Here is an 18,234-nt window from a genome sequence, read left to right as displayed (position 1 = left end):
AAAGTCTAGTGTTAAAATTGAAGAGATCAATGTTATGCAGCCTGAGAATGTTGATTATGATGGTTATATCCTAGCAGCTTCTTCTAGTGCTTTGCAGATGACAGAGATATACTCTATGTATGCACAGTGTTGGCTCTTGGACTCAGGTGCGTTCTTTTATGTGACACCTTGCCGAGAGTGGTTTTATTCATACCGTACTATTTCGGGTTCTGTGCGCTTGGGTGATGACAGCTGTCTTGATATTGTGGGCATTGGTGATGTTAGGCTACAGTTTCCTTCTGGCTGTAGTTTTGTTATGCAGGATGTACATCATGTACCTACTTTGACACGTAGTCTCATGTCAGCTGGACAGCTTGATGATGCAGGATATCATGTATGTTTTGGAGACTCTGCATGGAAGATCACTCGTGGCAGACTTGTGATTGCGAGAGTTGCCAAGGATGGCAGTCTCTACCCCTTGATTGTATCAGCTTCTTCCCTTGATCATGTTTTGTCTGTGGGTTCTATTCCACATGTATCTCTTTGGCATGCCCGTTTGGGCCATATGTCTTTGAAGGGAATGAAAATGCTTTCTGGTTTGCAGTACTTACCACCCCTTGATTATGCATGTTTTGATTCATGTGAGCATTGTCTTTATGGTAGGCAGACTAGGTATACGCATAAGAAGTCTGGTAGGCCACGCATGAGTGAGCCCTTGGCATTGGTACATTCGGATGTCTGTGGACCCATGCCTTGTCAGTCTATGGGTGGTGCAAAGTATTTTGTTACGTTCATAGATGATTTTTCACGAAAAGTTTGGGCTTATCCCATTGAGCTGAAATCCGATGTCTTGGCTGTGTTTCAGAGATGGCTTGCATTGGTTGAGAACCAGTCTGGGTATAGGCTAAAATGCCTACGGACAGATAATGGGGGTGAGTATGTCTCACGTGCTTTTGAGCAGTTATGTGATGAGAGGGGTATTAAGTGTTAGTTGACTGCCCCCTACATCCCCCCCAGAATGGTTTGGCTAAGCGGATGAATAGAACCATCCAGGAGCGTGTACGCAATATGCTTAGCCATGCAAGCCTACCATAGAGCTTTTGGGCTGAGGCAATTAGTACAGCTGTGCATGTCATAAACAGGTCACCCTCTAGTGGTTTGGATTTCCAGGTTACAGAGGAGGTATGGACTGGAAAACCTCCCTCTTATGCACATCTCCGTATCTTTGGATGTGAGGCATTTTGCCATGTGCCCAGGGACAAGAGAAGTAAGCTAGATCCCAAGAGTGTCAAATGCATTTTCCTTGGTTATGGGGATGTAGGCGAGATGGGTTGTCGTCTCTAGGATCCGCAGGCACGAAAAGTCATCCGCAGTCATGATGTAGTCTTCCATGAAGACAAAATGCATAGGCAGCCTGAGAGAGTTGTTGAGATCCGCAAGGTCGTATTTCAAGAGGAGTTGAGAGCTCCCGCATAGCCAGTTGGACAGCCTATAGCTCCAGCAGATGCTCATGGTCAGGGTGTTGGGCAGGCAGCAGAGCCTGCCGTGAGATGGTCTACTAGAGACAGACGTCCACTTGATAGATTTCAGCCCTTGATGCATTATGTCTTGGTTACAGATGCAGGAGAGCCTTTCACCTATGATGAGGCTATGCGCAGGGGTGACAGTCACTCCTGGGAGAGGGCTATGCAGTCTGAGATAGACTCCCTGCATAAGAATGACACTTGGGATTTGGTTTCCTTGCCTATGAGCAAGAAGGCTTTGCCATGCAAGTGGGTGTACAAGCTAAAAAGTACCCCTGGACACCCCAAGCCGGCATACAAGGCTAGATTGGTAGCAAAGGGTTTTAAGCAGGAACATGGTGTGGACTTTGACAAGGTCTTTTCTCCTGTGGGTTAAGATGACCACCCTGCGCTTAGTCTTGGATTTGGTTGCTCAGCTTGACTTGGATTTATACCAGATGGATGTCAAGACAGCTTTCTTACATGGGGACTTGCATGATGAGATTTATATGGAGCAGCCTAAGGGCTTTGCAGAACTTGGCAGGCAACACCTAGTATGCAAATTGAAGAAAAGTCTTTATGGCTTGAAACAGGCACCTAGGGAGTGGTATCATAAGTTTGATGCCTTTATGTAGTCACAGGGCTACAGCCGGAGTGCTATGGATCCATGTCTTTACACGAAGAAAGCCCGTGATGGTTTTTTATTGATTTTGGTACTCTATGTGGATGATATGCTGATAGCAGGGAAAGCTCATGATGAGCTAGATGCTCTTAAGGCTCATCTCAAGAAGAGCTTTAAGATGAAAGATCTAGGACATGCCACTCACATACTTGGTATGCGCATTAGACGCAACATGCATCAGGGACTCCTCTACTTGTCACACACGGAGTACATTCATAAAGTCCTTGAGCGCTTTCGCATGCAGGACGTAAAGCCTATTGGCTGTATATTGCCTTCTTATGTGAACGTATCACAAGCTGATTGTCCGCAAACAATGAGTAGAGGGCCGAGATGGCCAAGATTCCCTATGCATCCGCAATGGATAATCTTATGTATGCCATGATAGCCACTCGTCCAGATATTGCCTTTGCAGTTGGTGTTGTGGCACGCTATATGGCTACACCTGGCAAGAAGCATTGGGATGCCGTGAAGGGTATCATGAGGTACCTGAAGGGCACTGCAGATATGTGAATATGCTATGGCAGCCAGGATACAGGAGTCAAGGGGTACACTGACTCTGATTATGCAGGACATGCAGATAGTAGGAAGTCCGCTTCCGGCTATGTATTCATCTATGTTGGAGGTGCTGTTTCTTGGATGTCCAGGGTGCAAAAATGCATGGCCCTTTCTACTTTAGAGGCCAAGTATGCTGCAGCCACCACTGAGGCTTGCAAGGAGGCCATTTGGTTGGGTCATTTAGTTGCTGACCTTGGTATTGATACTATCCCTACACTGCATTCGGATTCTATGAGTGCTATTCAGTTAGGCAAGTTAGCCAAGAATCCGATCTTCCATGCAAAGACGAAACACATTGAGGTGAGGTATCACTTCATACATGGGGTCATTGAGGACAAGTCTGTTGATCTTGTCAAGATCTCGCGACTGACAAGAATCCTACAGATCTGCTCACGAAAAGCCTCTCTACAGAGCACTTTGCCTTCCTCGGGAGGTTGATGGGCGTGGGATGAGATGACGTCTTTCCTCATCCTATTGTACATGTGTACATGTTGTACTGTCTTTTTTCTTTTTCTTTTCACTCCTCCTCACTAGGGCAGATTCGCCTTTAAGTGGGAGGTTGTTGGGGATAAAGGCGCCTCTGCCTAACCGCCCGTGTATTACTACACTGACAGTCACCACCACTGCACACTACAGGTAGCGGACACCCGTCATCGTCACTTGATTCTTTATTCTTTTAGTGACAGTTTGAATAAAGGAAGGCCTGATTACACATTGTGACTGTTGGAGGTTCCATCTCTAGTCTCTCCCTTTCTTGCTCTTGCTCTCCCACCATTGTGACTGTTGGAGTTCCCATCTCTAGTCTCTCCCTTTCTTGCTCTTGCTCTCCCACCATAGCTCTCGAGTCCAACCTTCGATCCGTCGCTCCCTTTTAGTTTGACAACCATCGACTTTGAAGGCTCCCATCACCCACTCAATATACTCTCAACCTCCACAACCCCACATCCATATTGAAACACTTCTTCTCCACATCCAATCTCTATGAAGCCCTATCATCGACCCACATGGAAACCCTTCGACCACCTGAGCCCTCATCAACAAGGGCCAGCAAAGTTCAGGGCAAGCGCAAAAGAGGAAGGGTGCATTTTAAATATAAAAATGCACTCTAAATCCTTGTAAAAGAGTGTTAGGCTCCCTCTTGTGCAATTTGTAAATGTAGAATGGGTATGGGTGAAGGCACAATGCAAATAGGAAGGGAATAGGAAAATATGACCTAAGCTAAAATGGTCAGGTATGTAAAAAAGGAATGGGTGCCCAAAAGAGATTAGGGCTTGTATAAAAGGCAAAAAGTGAATGAAGAAGCTCATTCTTGTGTGTGGCCAAAACTAACTCTTCTCTTCTTCTCTTATTCTTCTTGTTCTTGCTTGCTTGAGCTTGTGCTTGAGAGAGGAAGTGTGAGGGAGTGAGTGCGTGAGGGTGAGGGACTATGGTATAGAAGCTATCCATCTTCTCCTCTCTTCTTCTTCTCCTCTATTCTCTTCTCTTGTCTTGCACACAACAATGGAGCATGGAGCATGGAGCTTGAGGATCGAGCTTGCACCTTGGATTGTGGAGCTACCGGAGTGCTTGAGAAAGGAGGCAACTCCATTGAGCATGGAGTTGGAGGTAAGCTCACTACACTCGTAGGTGTGGGAGAGCACACGACTATGTAAGAGGTAGCCATTGTACTTAGCTTGAAACTCTTGAAGCAATAAGCAGTTCGTGGGTCTTGGCAGTTGAGTGACAAGCTCCCACGACAACACATTAGTCTATGCAACATCAACCATCTCACATGCAAAAGCAACCAGCAAAGCCATCACCGCCACAAAACACAAAAAGCTCCATGATATCACTTGATTGTTAATGATTGTCAAGAGGAAAGCTCAAATGTGGTCCCGCAAAGGCCAAAGGACATGGAGATAGCCAAAGCCTATTTAAGGCCTAGAGCCTTTAGCAAGATTATTATTGTCCTCATTGCCAAATTGCAGTGTTAGGCGTGTGCATACGCATGCGCACACACACACACACACAGAGTTAAGAAGAAGAGAGGGTGAGATAGAGAGATGAGGGATATAGGGGGGAGATAGTGAGATAGAGAGAGGGGTAGTCAGGGACTTGTATGTAGATCAAGGATCTTGAGGACTATACATCGGTTCACACTCATCATTATAGAGATCACCTATCCCATCTGAATTACTTCACCATTTTCTTCATCCCATTCACATACTCGAAATCTACCCATCTACCTCTACCATCCCTCTCCATTTCCTATTATCATCAATTTGCTCTTATCATATTCCCTATCCATGGAATGCATCTCAAATTCTTCCAAAGATCCGGCCATAATCTTATTACAAAATCCATCCCTATAAACCCAATTTCTCATCTCCAAAGTGGAGAAGTTTAAGAGTTGGGACATGAGATAGCACACACAAGCAATGCCCCATTCCACAACCCCAAGTCTAGGTTATTCCTTCATTTTTCATAGCAATCATGTTAATTTTAAAAAATAGGGTTAAAATAATAATTGCATCAAGTAATGTAAGCTATTGTGCAGCTAGGATTCTTACGGATGCCCAGGACGTCAAGTAGGACTAACATTGGGCTCTTAGGAGGAAATTTGATTGAAATTATCCTTCCATGATGGCACTTTTAGTCCTTACATCCAGTCTTAAAATAAATCAGACATCTTCTTACTAGAAAGGAATTGTGAGTTGAGATAATCGATTTGTTTCCTTAGTAGTAATGGGCTATGGGATATATAGTTTATAATGTAGCCATTTTTGAAGGGAGTGATGGGAGGTATTAAATCAACGCTGTTAGGATAGGTAAGTACCTTGCTAGGGCTAAAAACATAGGGATTGATCCTTTAAGAATAAATGTCGATACTTAAATCAAGGCATCACTATTGCCTAGATAGGACTAACTTGATTGAGAAGACCCAAAATTCATGACTCTAGACTACAGAACCTATGTTTGTAAACTCATGACCTATATAAGCACTTATGCACACAAGAGCATTTGCTTGCTGCATCAAAATACTATTTGAACAAATGCTTGTGATTTTCCAAAAAGAAAAATACTTAAATACAAGTTAAACATATGATTGAGTACACTATGCCTCCCCCAAGGATAGTTGTGTTGGCACTAAACCAAGGGAGTTAGATTTTATGACTTTGGATTGCTAAGATCAGCATTAGATGTAAGAGATCTCTCTATGGGGACCTATTGTAGGGTAGGAAGTGCGAAGGAGCCAAAGGGGGCTCTCGCTATAATTCCTTGGGCATTCTAGGACTAGCCTATCCCCCTGTGAGCTTGGGTGGATCTCCGAGAAGGCCCTAATGTTGGCTGTGGGTGAACTTGGTGGTTTTATTTGGATTTTTGGGTAAAGTTTGGACATGGACTAAAATTATTATTGAAATATAATTTTTGTGTGTGTATGTGTGTGCGTGGAAAGATTATTTTTCTTTATACCTAATTTACATAGAGGAACATTGTTTTAAAGAGCTAATTAAGGAAGCTAATTGCTATATGTCAAATTAAATCATGCTAGGAACAATTAGCAAACTAAAGGAAACCCTAGAGAAAAGTAGGTGGCTAGATCCCTCACATAGGTCTTGCCAAAGGTAGGATGGTCTCAATTTGCCAATAGGCTTCCATTACAATTCAAGTTTTAGATAAGACAAGTCTAGGAAGAGTTGATAGCATGTTCTCATTAGAATCTAACCAATGTCATTTTAGGGGGGCCGTGAGACTTTACCCTATGGGTAGAGGGGTTGATACACACCACTCCCCCTCATTTCCCACTCTCTTTGAACCAAGTGCAGCAAGGCTATTTTAACTCGTATAGTGTCAAAAATGTATATGCAATACTAATACAATATTTTAGAAAAGAGTTTCATTACATTGTTCAAAAGATGATGATTCTTGTACATAATTGACTTTTTTATTCCAATCGCCCTTCTTATAGTGTGTTTGAATTTGTTGCAATTATTGCACTTGGGTCTCCCTTTGTTCCAACAATCTCTCTCTTTTGTCGAGCTTTTCCACGTCTTGCAAATAATCTTTGAAGATCCTTGCCATAGAGTGTACATAATATGGGACTTGGTAAAGTTTATTGGGTCTTCTCTTTGAGTTTGCTCTCTTGCTCATTTAGAGTAGCATCCACTGAGTTTAGTTTTCTATCTAGCACATTTCTCAAAGTTGCTACCACCAACACATATCCTTTGTTAGGTTGTCCATACTATTAACATATCGATGGCTTCATCTTCTTTGATGTTTTTATTAATGGAGGACAATTGCACCTTCAAGCCTTTAAATTTATTTATCAATGATGTTAGGGAATGATAATTATTTAAGTCCATCCTAAATAATTCTATTAAAAAAATTAACTTTGAGTTCTTTGCTTGGGAACCAAAGGTTTTTTCTAGCTCAGCTTAGGCTTCCTTTGCGTTTCTAATCCCAGATATGTGATGGAGAACATCCTCTAACAAGCTCCATGTTGTTATCCCAAGCACCTTATTATTCTTTCTTTTCCATGTTGGGTCATTAAGAGCCTTGGATTCTTCAATATTCCTAAAGGTCTTTCTTCATTAGGTAGTACATGTTTTTAAATTTCCAAGTGTGGAAACCATTGCCATTGAACTTTTCCACTACTTTGATTTCTAACATTGGTGATGGAGAGGTCTTATTACTCACTCTACATTGTCTAACTCCATACAATGAATTTTAGGATTTTACAATGAGGATTGACTAAATTTTAATAAGCCAAACATTGCATGGGAACAACACTTTTGAATTTTCTACAATGAATATCTTTCCAATTTGAAGTGCAAAAAAACAATGTTTAGTAATTAAACTAGTCTACATAGTAGTGTGAATAAGGCTTTAAAATAACAAGCTTTGAAGAAGTCAAGGTGAACATGTGCAGTTTTAAACTAATTTGGAGGAAGCAAGTGTGAAAGGAGGCTTAAATTGAACTAGCTAATTGAGTAGTGTGAAAGAGGTTATTTGGGGGCCCTGAACATTTTTAAAAAAAGAACCATGTCTCTCTAGAATAGCTTGCGTGTTGTTTTTGGTGATGCTTCTTCACATTGGGATGAGAGGATGTTGGTGATGGCTTCAATTCTAGTGATGACATATTGAGACAATAGATGACTAATTATGGAGCTTCAAAGCTCTTCTAAGCATAAGAGCAAATGAATTTAATCTTCTTTCTTTTATGTTTGACAAACAAAAAGCTAACCTCCCCCTCTAGCTTTTGAGATAAGCAACCCTTGAGCTTTAGGCCACAAGTTACCCCTCAAGTAGGGCCTTTAAGGCACAACGTTTAAGCTATCCCCTTTGCAAGTCATAGACATTGCAAACTTCCAACAAGTAGAGCTTATGTAATCTTTCCAATGATCGGCTTTCCTCTTTTTCTTGCTAATGAAAACCTTTGAAAAATTGATTGAAATTGATAATGGACATAATGAAGGAGCTAGACCTCAAGGATGATGGCATTCAAATCTTAAACTTCTTGGACCTCATGCATAGCCTATCAATGCCTCCCAACAAGTCTCAATGATGTGGCTCTGATACCATGTTAGAAAATATGGTTTGAGCAAGGAGATGAGAATAAACTACGGGGGAAAGAAGAAGAACCAATAGACAATTGTGATGCCATGAAAGAGACTTGCTTGATAGTTGAGCCAAGTACATTCTTTTACAGGTATTTGAGCCAAGACACACTCTCCTTTCCTTACTAATGTGATACAATACTTTGACATACATTGCATGTGCCTTTAGCATTGCTTCTAACACTGTATATCTTAACAATCAATACTATCTCTTATTGTATGAATTTAATAAGCCTATAACCAAGCCTAACATGGCAAGCCCAGGCCTACATGGCAACTTTGCATTTTTCTGAGCACCCAAGTAGAAAAATGTTATGACTTTTTTACATATTTAACAAAATCTCTATCTCTTTAAATTACTATTTCATACTTCCTTTATTGCCCAACTTTTTACCACATGGGGTGTTGAGATGTCAAGCTCAATGCAAGCTAGCACTCACATACTTGGATGATTGTTTCCACATTCATATCACTGGCATGGTTGGTACATATATCAACATATACTTCCAATGATGCTTTACTACAGACGAGAACATCAATTAGTTCACCTACTTGAGTTATGGAATATTTATTTAGTCATCTTATTAGTTAGTGTATTCTCACTTTGGACTACTTATACGTTATGTATATTGTACTTTCTCTTTATTCTTGGTAGATTGTTTATAGTGAAGAAGAATAAGAAGAAGGATAAGGATTACAGCTTTTAGCTTCCTATCTTGTGTGCATTCTTTGTGTATTTGTGTGTCTTGCAAAAGCTCAAGCTCCCTCTCTCTCCCCCCCTTATCTTTTCATGGTACCAAAGTCTTGTCTAAGTGAGGAGCTACGAGTCACAAGCCCAAGAGTCTACAGTGACACCTTGTAGAGTACACATATAGAGATCTCTCTCATACGATCATTGATTGATGAGCTATCTTATCAACAATCAGCTTTACATTTTGCTCCAGTAGTGTGTCCACATGGGTTTGCAGTCCAACATGCCATACTTCTCCAACATATTCTGTGCATACTATTTTTGAAGCATCTAGATTCCATGAGATGTACGCATAACTTTAATCCCTAAGGAGGGTAATAGACCTTTGGTCTTAGCTTATGTAGTCAAATTCACATTTTAAGCATCTCCAAAAAGCAAAAGAAGGAGCAATGCATGAGAAGGAACTCGAAGTTGCAACCATCCTTGCCCACTCAAAGACATAACATGATGAGCTATGCAAAGGTAATTTTTGAACAATAGTCACAAAACTACCTTATAGAACCCCGTAGTTGCACATATGAACTCACATCTAAGAAGATCCCACCAATTTTTCATAGACAAACCAATAGCTTAATTATGATGCTACCAAAAGTTATCACATGCCCGTTGCAAGATATAGACAGTGTTGCCAATCTTTTGTAAAAAACTTGACTTCTCTTTATTCATTTCAACTCTTTAATGCAAAAATTTAATATTATAAACTATTTAGATTCGAGTCTAATTCAGTCGTTGGTCCAATCAGTCAAATATATTTTTAAATGTAAAGTTAAAGGGATACCATCCTTTCACTGTAATTGTAATTCTAATTCTAATCTGTTACTATGATGTAGACCCGGCGACGAGTCGTCGGCAATGCTCGGCATGTCGAGCAAATGCTGTGTTTACAGGACGAGTTGGACATGCAAAGGAGCCTTCGTTGGCTGATATAATACCTTACATGAGTATGGTAATGCATCATTTTGTCATGGAAAGCAGCAGCAGCAGATTCAGCAGATCCGTCATGGGATGCTTCACCGGCTGGTGTTCGGGAATCCGCATCCGTGTTGCTGTGCACGAGGCATCTTGAAGCTAGCGAAGGCTCACAACTGCCTGCCAAGGCGGAGAGAGAGAGAGAGAGAGAGAGAGAGAGAGAGAGAGAGAGAGAGAGAGAGAGAGAGAGAGAGAGAGATGCCTCCTCCCAGCCCTAGCTGCGTCTGCTCCCCAGCCGTTACCGCCTCCTCTTGTGCTGCTAGAATGGTTGCTACCGCGACGATCCAGCGATCCGATTTCCCCCCGGGCTTCATTTTTGGCACGGCTACGTCAGCTTACCAGGTTCTTCATGTTTTCTTTTTCACGACCAGCATTTCTTTGTGCATGATGCTGTACAACAATGCCGGATGCACTTTTGACAGTCCTTTCTTATTGCTGCAAAAGGTTCCTCTTGCCCCGTTTCTAGATTTAGGCGCACATAAAGACGGTTGTAGATTAAAAAATGGACAATTGAAGTAGAGAGCTTCCTATACTAGCTTAAATCAGACAATTGAAGTACAGAGCTTTCTCCAATAGCTTGTTCCATGGTACACGAAAGATTCTCGTCTTTGTAATCCACATTATATAGAATCAATTTGCTTTCCGAATCTCCATAATTTACATTACACAAGGTCGAACATCATTCTTGCCTATATTCCAGTTTCTTTTGCAATCTCTTTCCACAAAATTGCGTGTTTCTTCACCTCATAATCTGTGTTACATTGGATTTTGCATGTTTTCTTTACAATCTGTAGTGGACAAAACGGTCTTTTTATTTTCTAATCCGTGTGACACATAGTGCCTTTCTTTCTCTCTTGTAATCTAAATTGCACAGTTTGCTGCCTTAATAAGTGACTTATCCCAAGGTGACTGCTCATAGAAAATGAGCCACTGTAGCTTTTTCTGATTTTAAGTCTCAATATTGTTCAAAATCTAGTATATCGATCAATTTGGTAATGCTGTCCACCATCCTTGGATTTCAGTGTCCAAAGTGGCACTGACGAGCAGCTTCTTTTCCTCTCCAATACTTTTGTCTTGAGTTCATTCATTTGGCTCAATAGTTGGTCTTGCAGCTGTTTCCTCCAAAGGTTAGTTCTCTATAGACAAGAGAGTCAATGGATTTTTATCCAAATAGAGGGACTAGCATGGCTCGATGCTGCAATGGGAGAGTGGCTTGCTGTTTGGGATTGACAGGATGATACTCGGAGACAGTGACTCCATGGCCTTGGGGGAACTAGTATCATTGTAAAGACAGCGGCAGCTAGTATCATGATAGAGACTGTCAGAGGGAGTGCCCCCTGAGTGGAGGACAGATATAGACAAATTTGCATCGTGATAGGGACACTGGCACTGAGCATCCTGATAGAGACTGTGGCAGAGGGAGTGCCCCCAAGTGGAGGACCAATATAGAAAGCTGCTAGACCTACCAAATGAAATTCTAAGAGGTCTTCTATGAATCCCTTTAAGATTACTCTAGATTTGTTATATATCCATCCTACAAAATCTGCAAAAACTGTTTTGCTCTTGATATCTTCCTTCAAAGTACAATTTATACTTTACATTTGTAGTAGATAAGACTGTCTATTTATATTCTGTGTGGTCCAACTTACTAATGACAATCAATGCTATCAAACGATGTAGTTGCAAACACACATCACACTCTAGAGATGTGCAAACAATTAAAAGCTTAGGGACAGCTGCAAGGTAGGCAAGCACTATTCTTGATAAGGGACAGCTGCAAGGTAGGCAAGCACAATTCTTGATAGATGTTGGGTGAAAAAAAACTTCATTTCCTTGTAGTTGGCCAAAGAGCTTTGATTAAATAAAGAAGAGATGAAGACTCTAGCAAAACTTTGCCAAGCTTTAAATACCAATGAACTACCTTACATTGGCAAGCTCAAACTCCAAATCCAAGGCTACAATTATGAAGATGCCTTTTGTAACATAGATCTTGATAGTTTTGACGTGATTCTCGATACACCTTGGAATCATAGGGTAGACTCAACCATGTTTTTTACTAAAAAGAGGGTAAAACTCTTTAATTTAACTGGAATATTTGGAGACACTATACTTATTTAATCCATATGCAAGTCTCTAGAGGAATTAAGGATGGCGTTCAATGTTGTTTGCTTTATGTTAATGATATAAAATATAGTATGAATGCCAAAAGCTAATTCCTAGAAAGGCCAGAAAACCACCATATTGATACTATATTGAGTAGCTCTTCTGTTGATATAGCACCATACCATGTGAGCCACGCCCAGCAAAAAGAAATTAGAGAGCAAGTAAAAGGCCTACTTAACTGTTACCTAATCAAGGCAAGTAGCTTACCATTTTGTTCACGATTTTTCTCCTTCAGAAGAAGGATACCACATTCAAGATGTGGATTGATTATTGAGCCCTCAACAAATCACTATAAGCATCGATTACCTATTCCTAGAATTTACAAAATTTGGATTATCTAAGATGCACAAAAGTTTTCAACCGCATTGATCTAAAAGAGCGATTATCATGAGATCAGGGTAATACCACAAGATGTGTACAAAACTTTACTTTTCACACTTCATATGCTCTTTAGGAAATTTTGGTTGTTCCTTTTGGATTAAGCAATGCAACAACCACCTTCAATCATATGTTGGAATGCATCTTTAGAGACCGTTGTCAATATATAGTACTTCCTTTGATGATATTGTAGTGTTTAGTGAGAATGAAGAGGGGAGGGGCCTCATCAACACCTGGAGACTGTTCTACAAACACTTTGAAAAATAATCACGATCAGGGTAATACCACAAGATGTGTACAAAACTTTACTTTTCACACTTCATATGCTCTTTAGGAAATTTTGGTTGTTCCTTTTGGATTAAGCAATGCAACAACCACCTTCAATCATATGTTGGAATGCATCTTTAGAGACCGTTGTCAATATATAGTACTTCCTTTGATGATATTCTAGTGTTTAGTGAGAACGAAGAGGAGTCTCATCAACACCTGGAGATTGTTCTACAAACGCTTTGAAAAATAACTCTTGATGAATGGTAAACAAAACTACTTTTCACACTTCATTTAGTCTTTAGGAATTTTTAGTTGTTCCTTTTGGATTAACCATGTAGTAGCTACCTTCAATCGTATGATGGAGTGCATCTTTAGAGACCATTGACAATATATGGTATGTGCTTTCTAGTATTTACTAAGAATGAAGAGGAGCATCATTAACACTTGGAGACTGCTTTACAACCACTTCGAAAAAATGAACTCTTGATGAATGGTAAAAAGAGTGAAAATTTTATACATAAAATAAATTATATTGGGCATGTCATCTCTTTTAAAGAGATTTAAATTGATCTTAAAAGATCAAGATAATTCAAGAATGGCCCGATCTTTGTGATATACATGAGGTGCAGTCTTTTCTTTTGCACATATGGCTTCTTCTCTTCATGATCTTGATAAGAAAAAAAGCTTCTTCCAATGGAGGGAGAAAGAGAAGGCCACCTTCATAAATGCTGAAAATAACCCTCACCTCTAGACCCGTTCTTACCATTTTAGATTTGGTAATACCATTTGTGGTGGAAGAGGATGCTTGTGGTGATTATATTGGTGTACTGCTCAATCAACAAGGCCATATCATAGCCTTTGAAATTAGTTGTTTAAATGACGTGGAGAAAAGCTATGGCCTTTGTGAAAAGGAGCTCTTCGCTATGATTCATGCTTTAAAGATATGTAAGTATTACCTTTTAGGCAACGAATTCATCATAAAAACCGGTCATTAAAGCTTATGTAACCATTATCTTTTAGGCAACGGATTCCTCATAAAAATTGATCATCAAAGCTTGAAGTATTTCAAGACTCAAAAGTATTTATAAGAGAAACATGCAATGTTTCATTTTCAAATGATAACCATTGGGCCTACAATCCAAGGGTAGTGATCACAATGAATGTGCACAAATGTGCCTTGAGGCCTATTTATAGGACTTAGTTGACCGACATGTAAATTGCCCATAGTGTATTCATACACTGTCACTTATGATCCAAAGGTTATGACCAATGCTATAGGCGCCCATCTTGGATGTCTAAGGATGTAACACAAGGTCTTCTCTTGACAAATCATGGTTGACTCAATCAAGTGATGGAGCATATCTTTGAGACCCTATCTACTTCTATTGTTTGCTTTGGAGCTTTCACATCTATCGTCTCACCTCCTTGTCCTAGTCAAGACATGTATGGGTCCATAGAAGTTGCTAGTGTATGTAGTTAAAGAAGAATGGAGGCATGATGAAAGAGAGTGGTGCTTACTAGCTACTTACTTCGACACCTTGACTACAGTCGCAATTCCCTACAAAATGCATTTAATCACTCTAAAAGGGGGCTATGTATCCTCCAACAACCCAAAAGAACTCCAAGGAGGCTTCCTCCCAAGAAAGACTGAATCTCTCCAAGTGTAATGTGCCTGTCTATCGGTTGTCCAAGCATGCTTTTAGCGGTCTATCGAGAGACGAGTCTAAGCGATGTCGCCTAGCACTCCCATGGAATGTTACGGGGTTTGTTGCCTAGGGTTTCCCGAGTCTGCCTCGCAATGGAATGTGCACGGTCGAACCCACTAGGATCGACTTGAAATTTGGGTTCCTAGGGTCAAGGTCTCCTAACAGCATTCTAGCGTCGGGTTTTGGACATCCTACTTTACGTAGAGATACCCAATCCGAAGCAGATCCATACCGCACTTGGTTCAAAGAGAATGGGAAATAAGAGGGATGCGCTGCTCAACCTCTCTGCCCGTAGGGCATAGTCCCATGCCGGTCCACTAAAACGGCAGGAATGGGTTCTAACTTAACAATATCTAAAGTCGAGCAGTGATAAATCCTTGTGAGAAGCCTCCCAGTTCTCTGGGACCACCCTGCCGTAGGACAGACCTGTCGAGGATTCCGTCCATCCGTTTCCCTTGATAGCTTTAGTTTTCTAATTAAGTCCTACCACATTTATGTGCGACATTTAAAGTCAGCTTCATTAATTAAGCCTTTTAGGGAACAGGGTTCGTTCGCATAATTTACAGCATAGACACGAAAACAAAACAAGCAGTCCTTTTGACAAACAAGTTCCTTAATTTATCTTCAAGTTAATCTTTGTCTCCTGCCCATACAGGAGAATTATGTATCCCTTCTGTCCAACAGAAGTACCCGGTCCAAATCACATGGCACCATAATTTCCATCCTTTATCTAGAATAGGATCTTCCAACGCCCCAGATGTTGGGCTCACTGCAATCTACAATTCGGTTTCGGTCTAGGCAAGGGGTGTCCAGAGCTCCACTGACCCCAAGCGACCTAGGAGTGAGATATAACTTCCGTGGTTGGCTTTTTCACCACTCGACCTTCGGCTTGTGAATTGAGCAGTGCTCTCTCGGGGTAATCCGCGGTGCGATCTTGGAGATGATCCACCTGTGCAAAATATCCTTCCTTAATTAATCCAATTAAGAATCAAGCACGATCAAGGCAATCAGCCTAATATCATCTTCCAGTGAAACATTCATTTATTTTCCATGGCAACTTGTCATTATTGACCCTTGCCATGCTTTTACCATCAAACATAATTACTTGGAATATTTATCCAAATCACAAATGCAACAATCAGTTGATTGAAAAAAAACATTTAGGGTGTTGTTCAATCAACCTACAAAACTAATTGTATTTTTTCCAAACAATACAAGAATAGACACGATAATAATTCCATCACATATTCGCTCTCTCCCTTGGGATCAAAGAGTGATTCTATGCAAAATTTACTTAATACTTATATGCACAATTTCTAATGTTATTCTTTTTATGATTATGCTATTCATAACCCCTGACCGATTGCTCCATCAACAAATAAGCCATACGCAACTAAGTGCAATTAACTTTTCTTAATACATGCACTTGCAAAATCCATCTTTCAAATATGTGAAAAGAGGCCTATCCCTTCCCATGACTTATTCTCGTACATCATAGTATGGAGCCTAATGTATCTCATGCGAGAATCAAAGCAAGCATCTATCAATTTAGAAATACATTACTTACGACCAGAACCGCAACTGGATTGACAGTGATGCCTTCGCCTGAAGCTTCGTTGCTGGTTGTAGGGTTGCCATCCACACGCAACATTCTTTGCTTGGAGGCCATCGTCCGCAAGTAGACTTAAGAGATTAAGAATGTGGAATAGATTCGAGATGGGAGAGTGTAAGAGAAGATGGTTAAGTCGAGGATTGAGATAGAGGGAATTGTGCAGCCTCTTAGGGTAACTCTTCTCTCTCTTTCTCTCTCTCAAGCTCTCTCACAATCTCTTGGAGGGGTATCCTTCTCTCTACCTCCCTCTCACAGCCTCTCGGGGTCTCCTTATGCTCCCTTGTGCCTCCCCATGCCTCATATTTATAATGAATTAGAGAAGAGGGTATGAGACTGAGAACAAGAGTTCTTGGTGGAGGGACTCTTGGAAAACTCAGTGATCTGATACTTAACTCGTAAATCTGATGGTTCCATTGGCTCCAAAAGGGAGGTAAAACCCCAAGACACTTATTTGGAAAGCTTTTAGATCACTCTTTCTTTCTCTCCCTGTTCGAAGTGCTATCTTTGCCTGTAGACTGCGATCACGGCGCACGTGATTTCGCCAATCACTCTTTATATTTTTTCTTTTTATAAAATTTCCAAAACTAACTAAGATATCACTTGTCTTTTCTTTTAAATGACATCCAGTTCTATCTTTTTAGGATAATATCTAAAATATATACTAGTTTTTCGCCCAAAAATCTAATATCTTTGAACCATCCATGTTATATGCATTAACATTAATGATTAATATGACTCATACTCTCGTTCATGTTGTAACTTCCGTGAAAGATGGTTACGGTCCTTGCCAATCCGAGAAAAATGTCGGATTACGACTCTCGGTTTTTCTTTTAATATATATATTTTAATTAAATAAAAATTGTTAGCGATTAACGTTAGTTAGTTTTTACCTTAGTTAGTCTTTAGTTAGTAATCTTACTAACTTATTAATTGACTAACTAACTTTCAAACTAACCAACTAACTTTTATTGCGTGGAAATATTACACCAAGAATTCTATACCTCAATTGCAAAAAAGAAGACATCCTACTCTTCCTATTCTGAAGCTCATCCCTTGCTAAACCTTGTTTTCTCCAAATTTGCAGTTAATGATATGACCACCTTGAAAGACAAACTTGTGTAACATAATTTTCTCAAGTACGTTTAAGGGTCCTACTTGCAATGTAGACAAAACTAAGTCTATAGGGGTGTATTCTTTGCAAGGAGTTGGAGGGAGGCGAAAATTGTTAAATGAGGGGAATTTGGGGGGGGGGGGGGGGGGGCGGGGGGGATGAACTGAGCTTGCCTACAAGGATGAAAGGTGGGAAGAGGATTTTACACTGATTGTCCAACAAGAAATCTGTTGGGACTATTAAATCAGTTATTTGTGTTGAGCTAAAAATTCATTATCCATTGATTAGCTCTTTAAAACAGCCTCAAAACAACAAATTACTAGAAGTTTCATTAAACAGGGAGCGGTTCTAGAGAGTTTCTGTGTTCCACATGCAAAATCCTAATTTGGGAGGATCCTTTCACGTCTATAAATAGACAGGCTGCCTACCATTCAACTGTATTCTTGTCTTGTAGGTTTCAGCCCATCAACCCTCTTCCACTAGCTGTCCAGCCCCAAGCAACTGCTGCTATGTGGTCTATAGCTGTTGCCCAGCCTCCCATTGCTGCTAGTGATGAGCTTCCATCATCTACATTGGATTGTTTTTGTGTTTTCAGCACTTTTCTTCATCAGCCTTTACTTTGATTGGTGGTTATTGCACTTGGAATTTGTCTTCAGTGGATGACACACATCGACATCTCCCTCGGCCTGCTCCCATGAGAGCCATTGGTTGTTGGAGAGATCTACCCTTGAGCATCTTGTACATCCTTTCCTTCATTCACATCATTCATTCATTCACTTTAGAGTTCTCTCTCTTCTCTGTTTGTGTTTGTGTGTTTTGCGTTTTGCATTTAGGGTTTGGGTTTTGCATATCACTGTCTGAGTCTTTGTGTTTCAGTTGTAGTCATACATTTTGTGTTTCCTTAGTGTAAACCCTATTATATCTTCACATGGTATCAGAGCCAATGCTCTTGTAAAGAG

The 18,234-nt window shown here is 40.5% G+C and overlaps 1 protein-coding gene across 2 annotated transcripts in view; it reads left to right on the top strand.

Moving 5' to 3' along the window:
* The first annotated feature begins 9,877 nt into the window (after nucleotides 1-9,877).
* LOC148037930 (beta-glucosidase 4-like) overlaps nucleotides 9,878-18,234 on the top strand; it is a 54,267-nt gene continuing 45,910 nt past the window's right edge. Inside the window, exon 1 of one of the 2 annotated variants that reach the window (XM_087676950.1) lies at nucleotides 9,878-10,377. In XM_087676950.1, coding sequence (XP_087533076.1) covers nucleotides 10,072-10,377 — 306 coding nt within the window. In that variant the 5' untranslated portion in view covers nucleotides 9,878-10,071. The remainder of the gene's footprint in view (nucleotides 10,378-18,234) is intronic. The other variant, XM_087676949.1, reaches the window with a different exon arrangement.

The sequence above is a fragment of the Lygodium microphyllum genome, chromosome 4, assembly GCF_053477565.2.
Source record: "Lygodium microphyllum isolate KBCC chromosome 4, Lygodium_microphyllum_v1.1.10, whole genome shotgun sequence".
Classification (NCBI taxonomy): Eukaryota; Viridiplantae; Streptophyta; class Polypodiopsida; order Schizaeales; family Lygodiaceae; genus Lygodium; species Lygodium microphyllum.
Note: the sequence above shows the minus strand (reverse complement) of the source record. Positions and strands in the feature narration are given on the sequence as shown.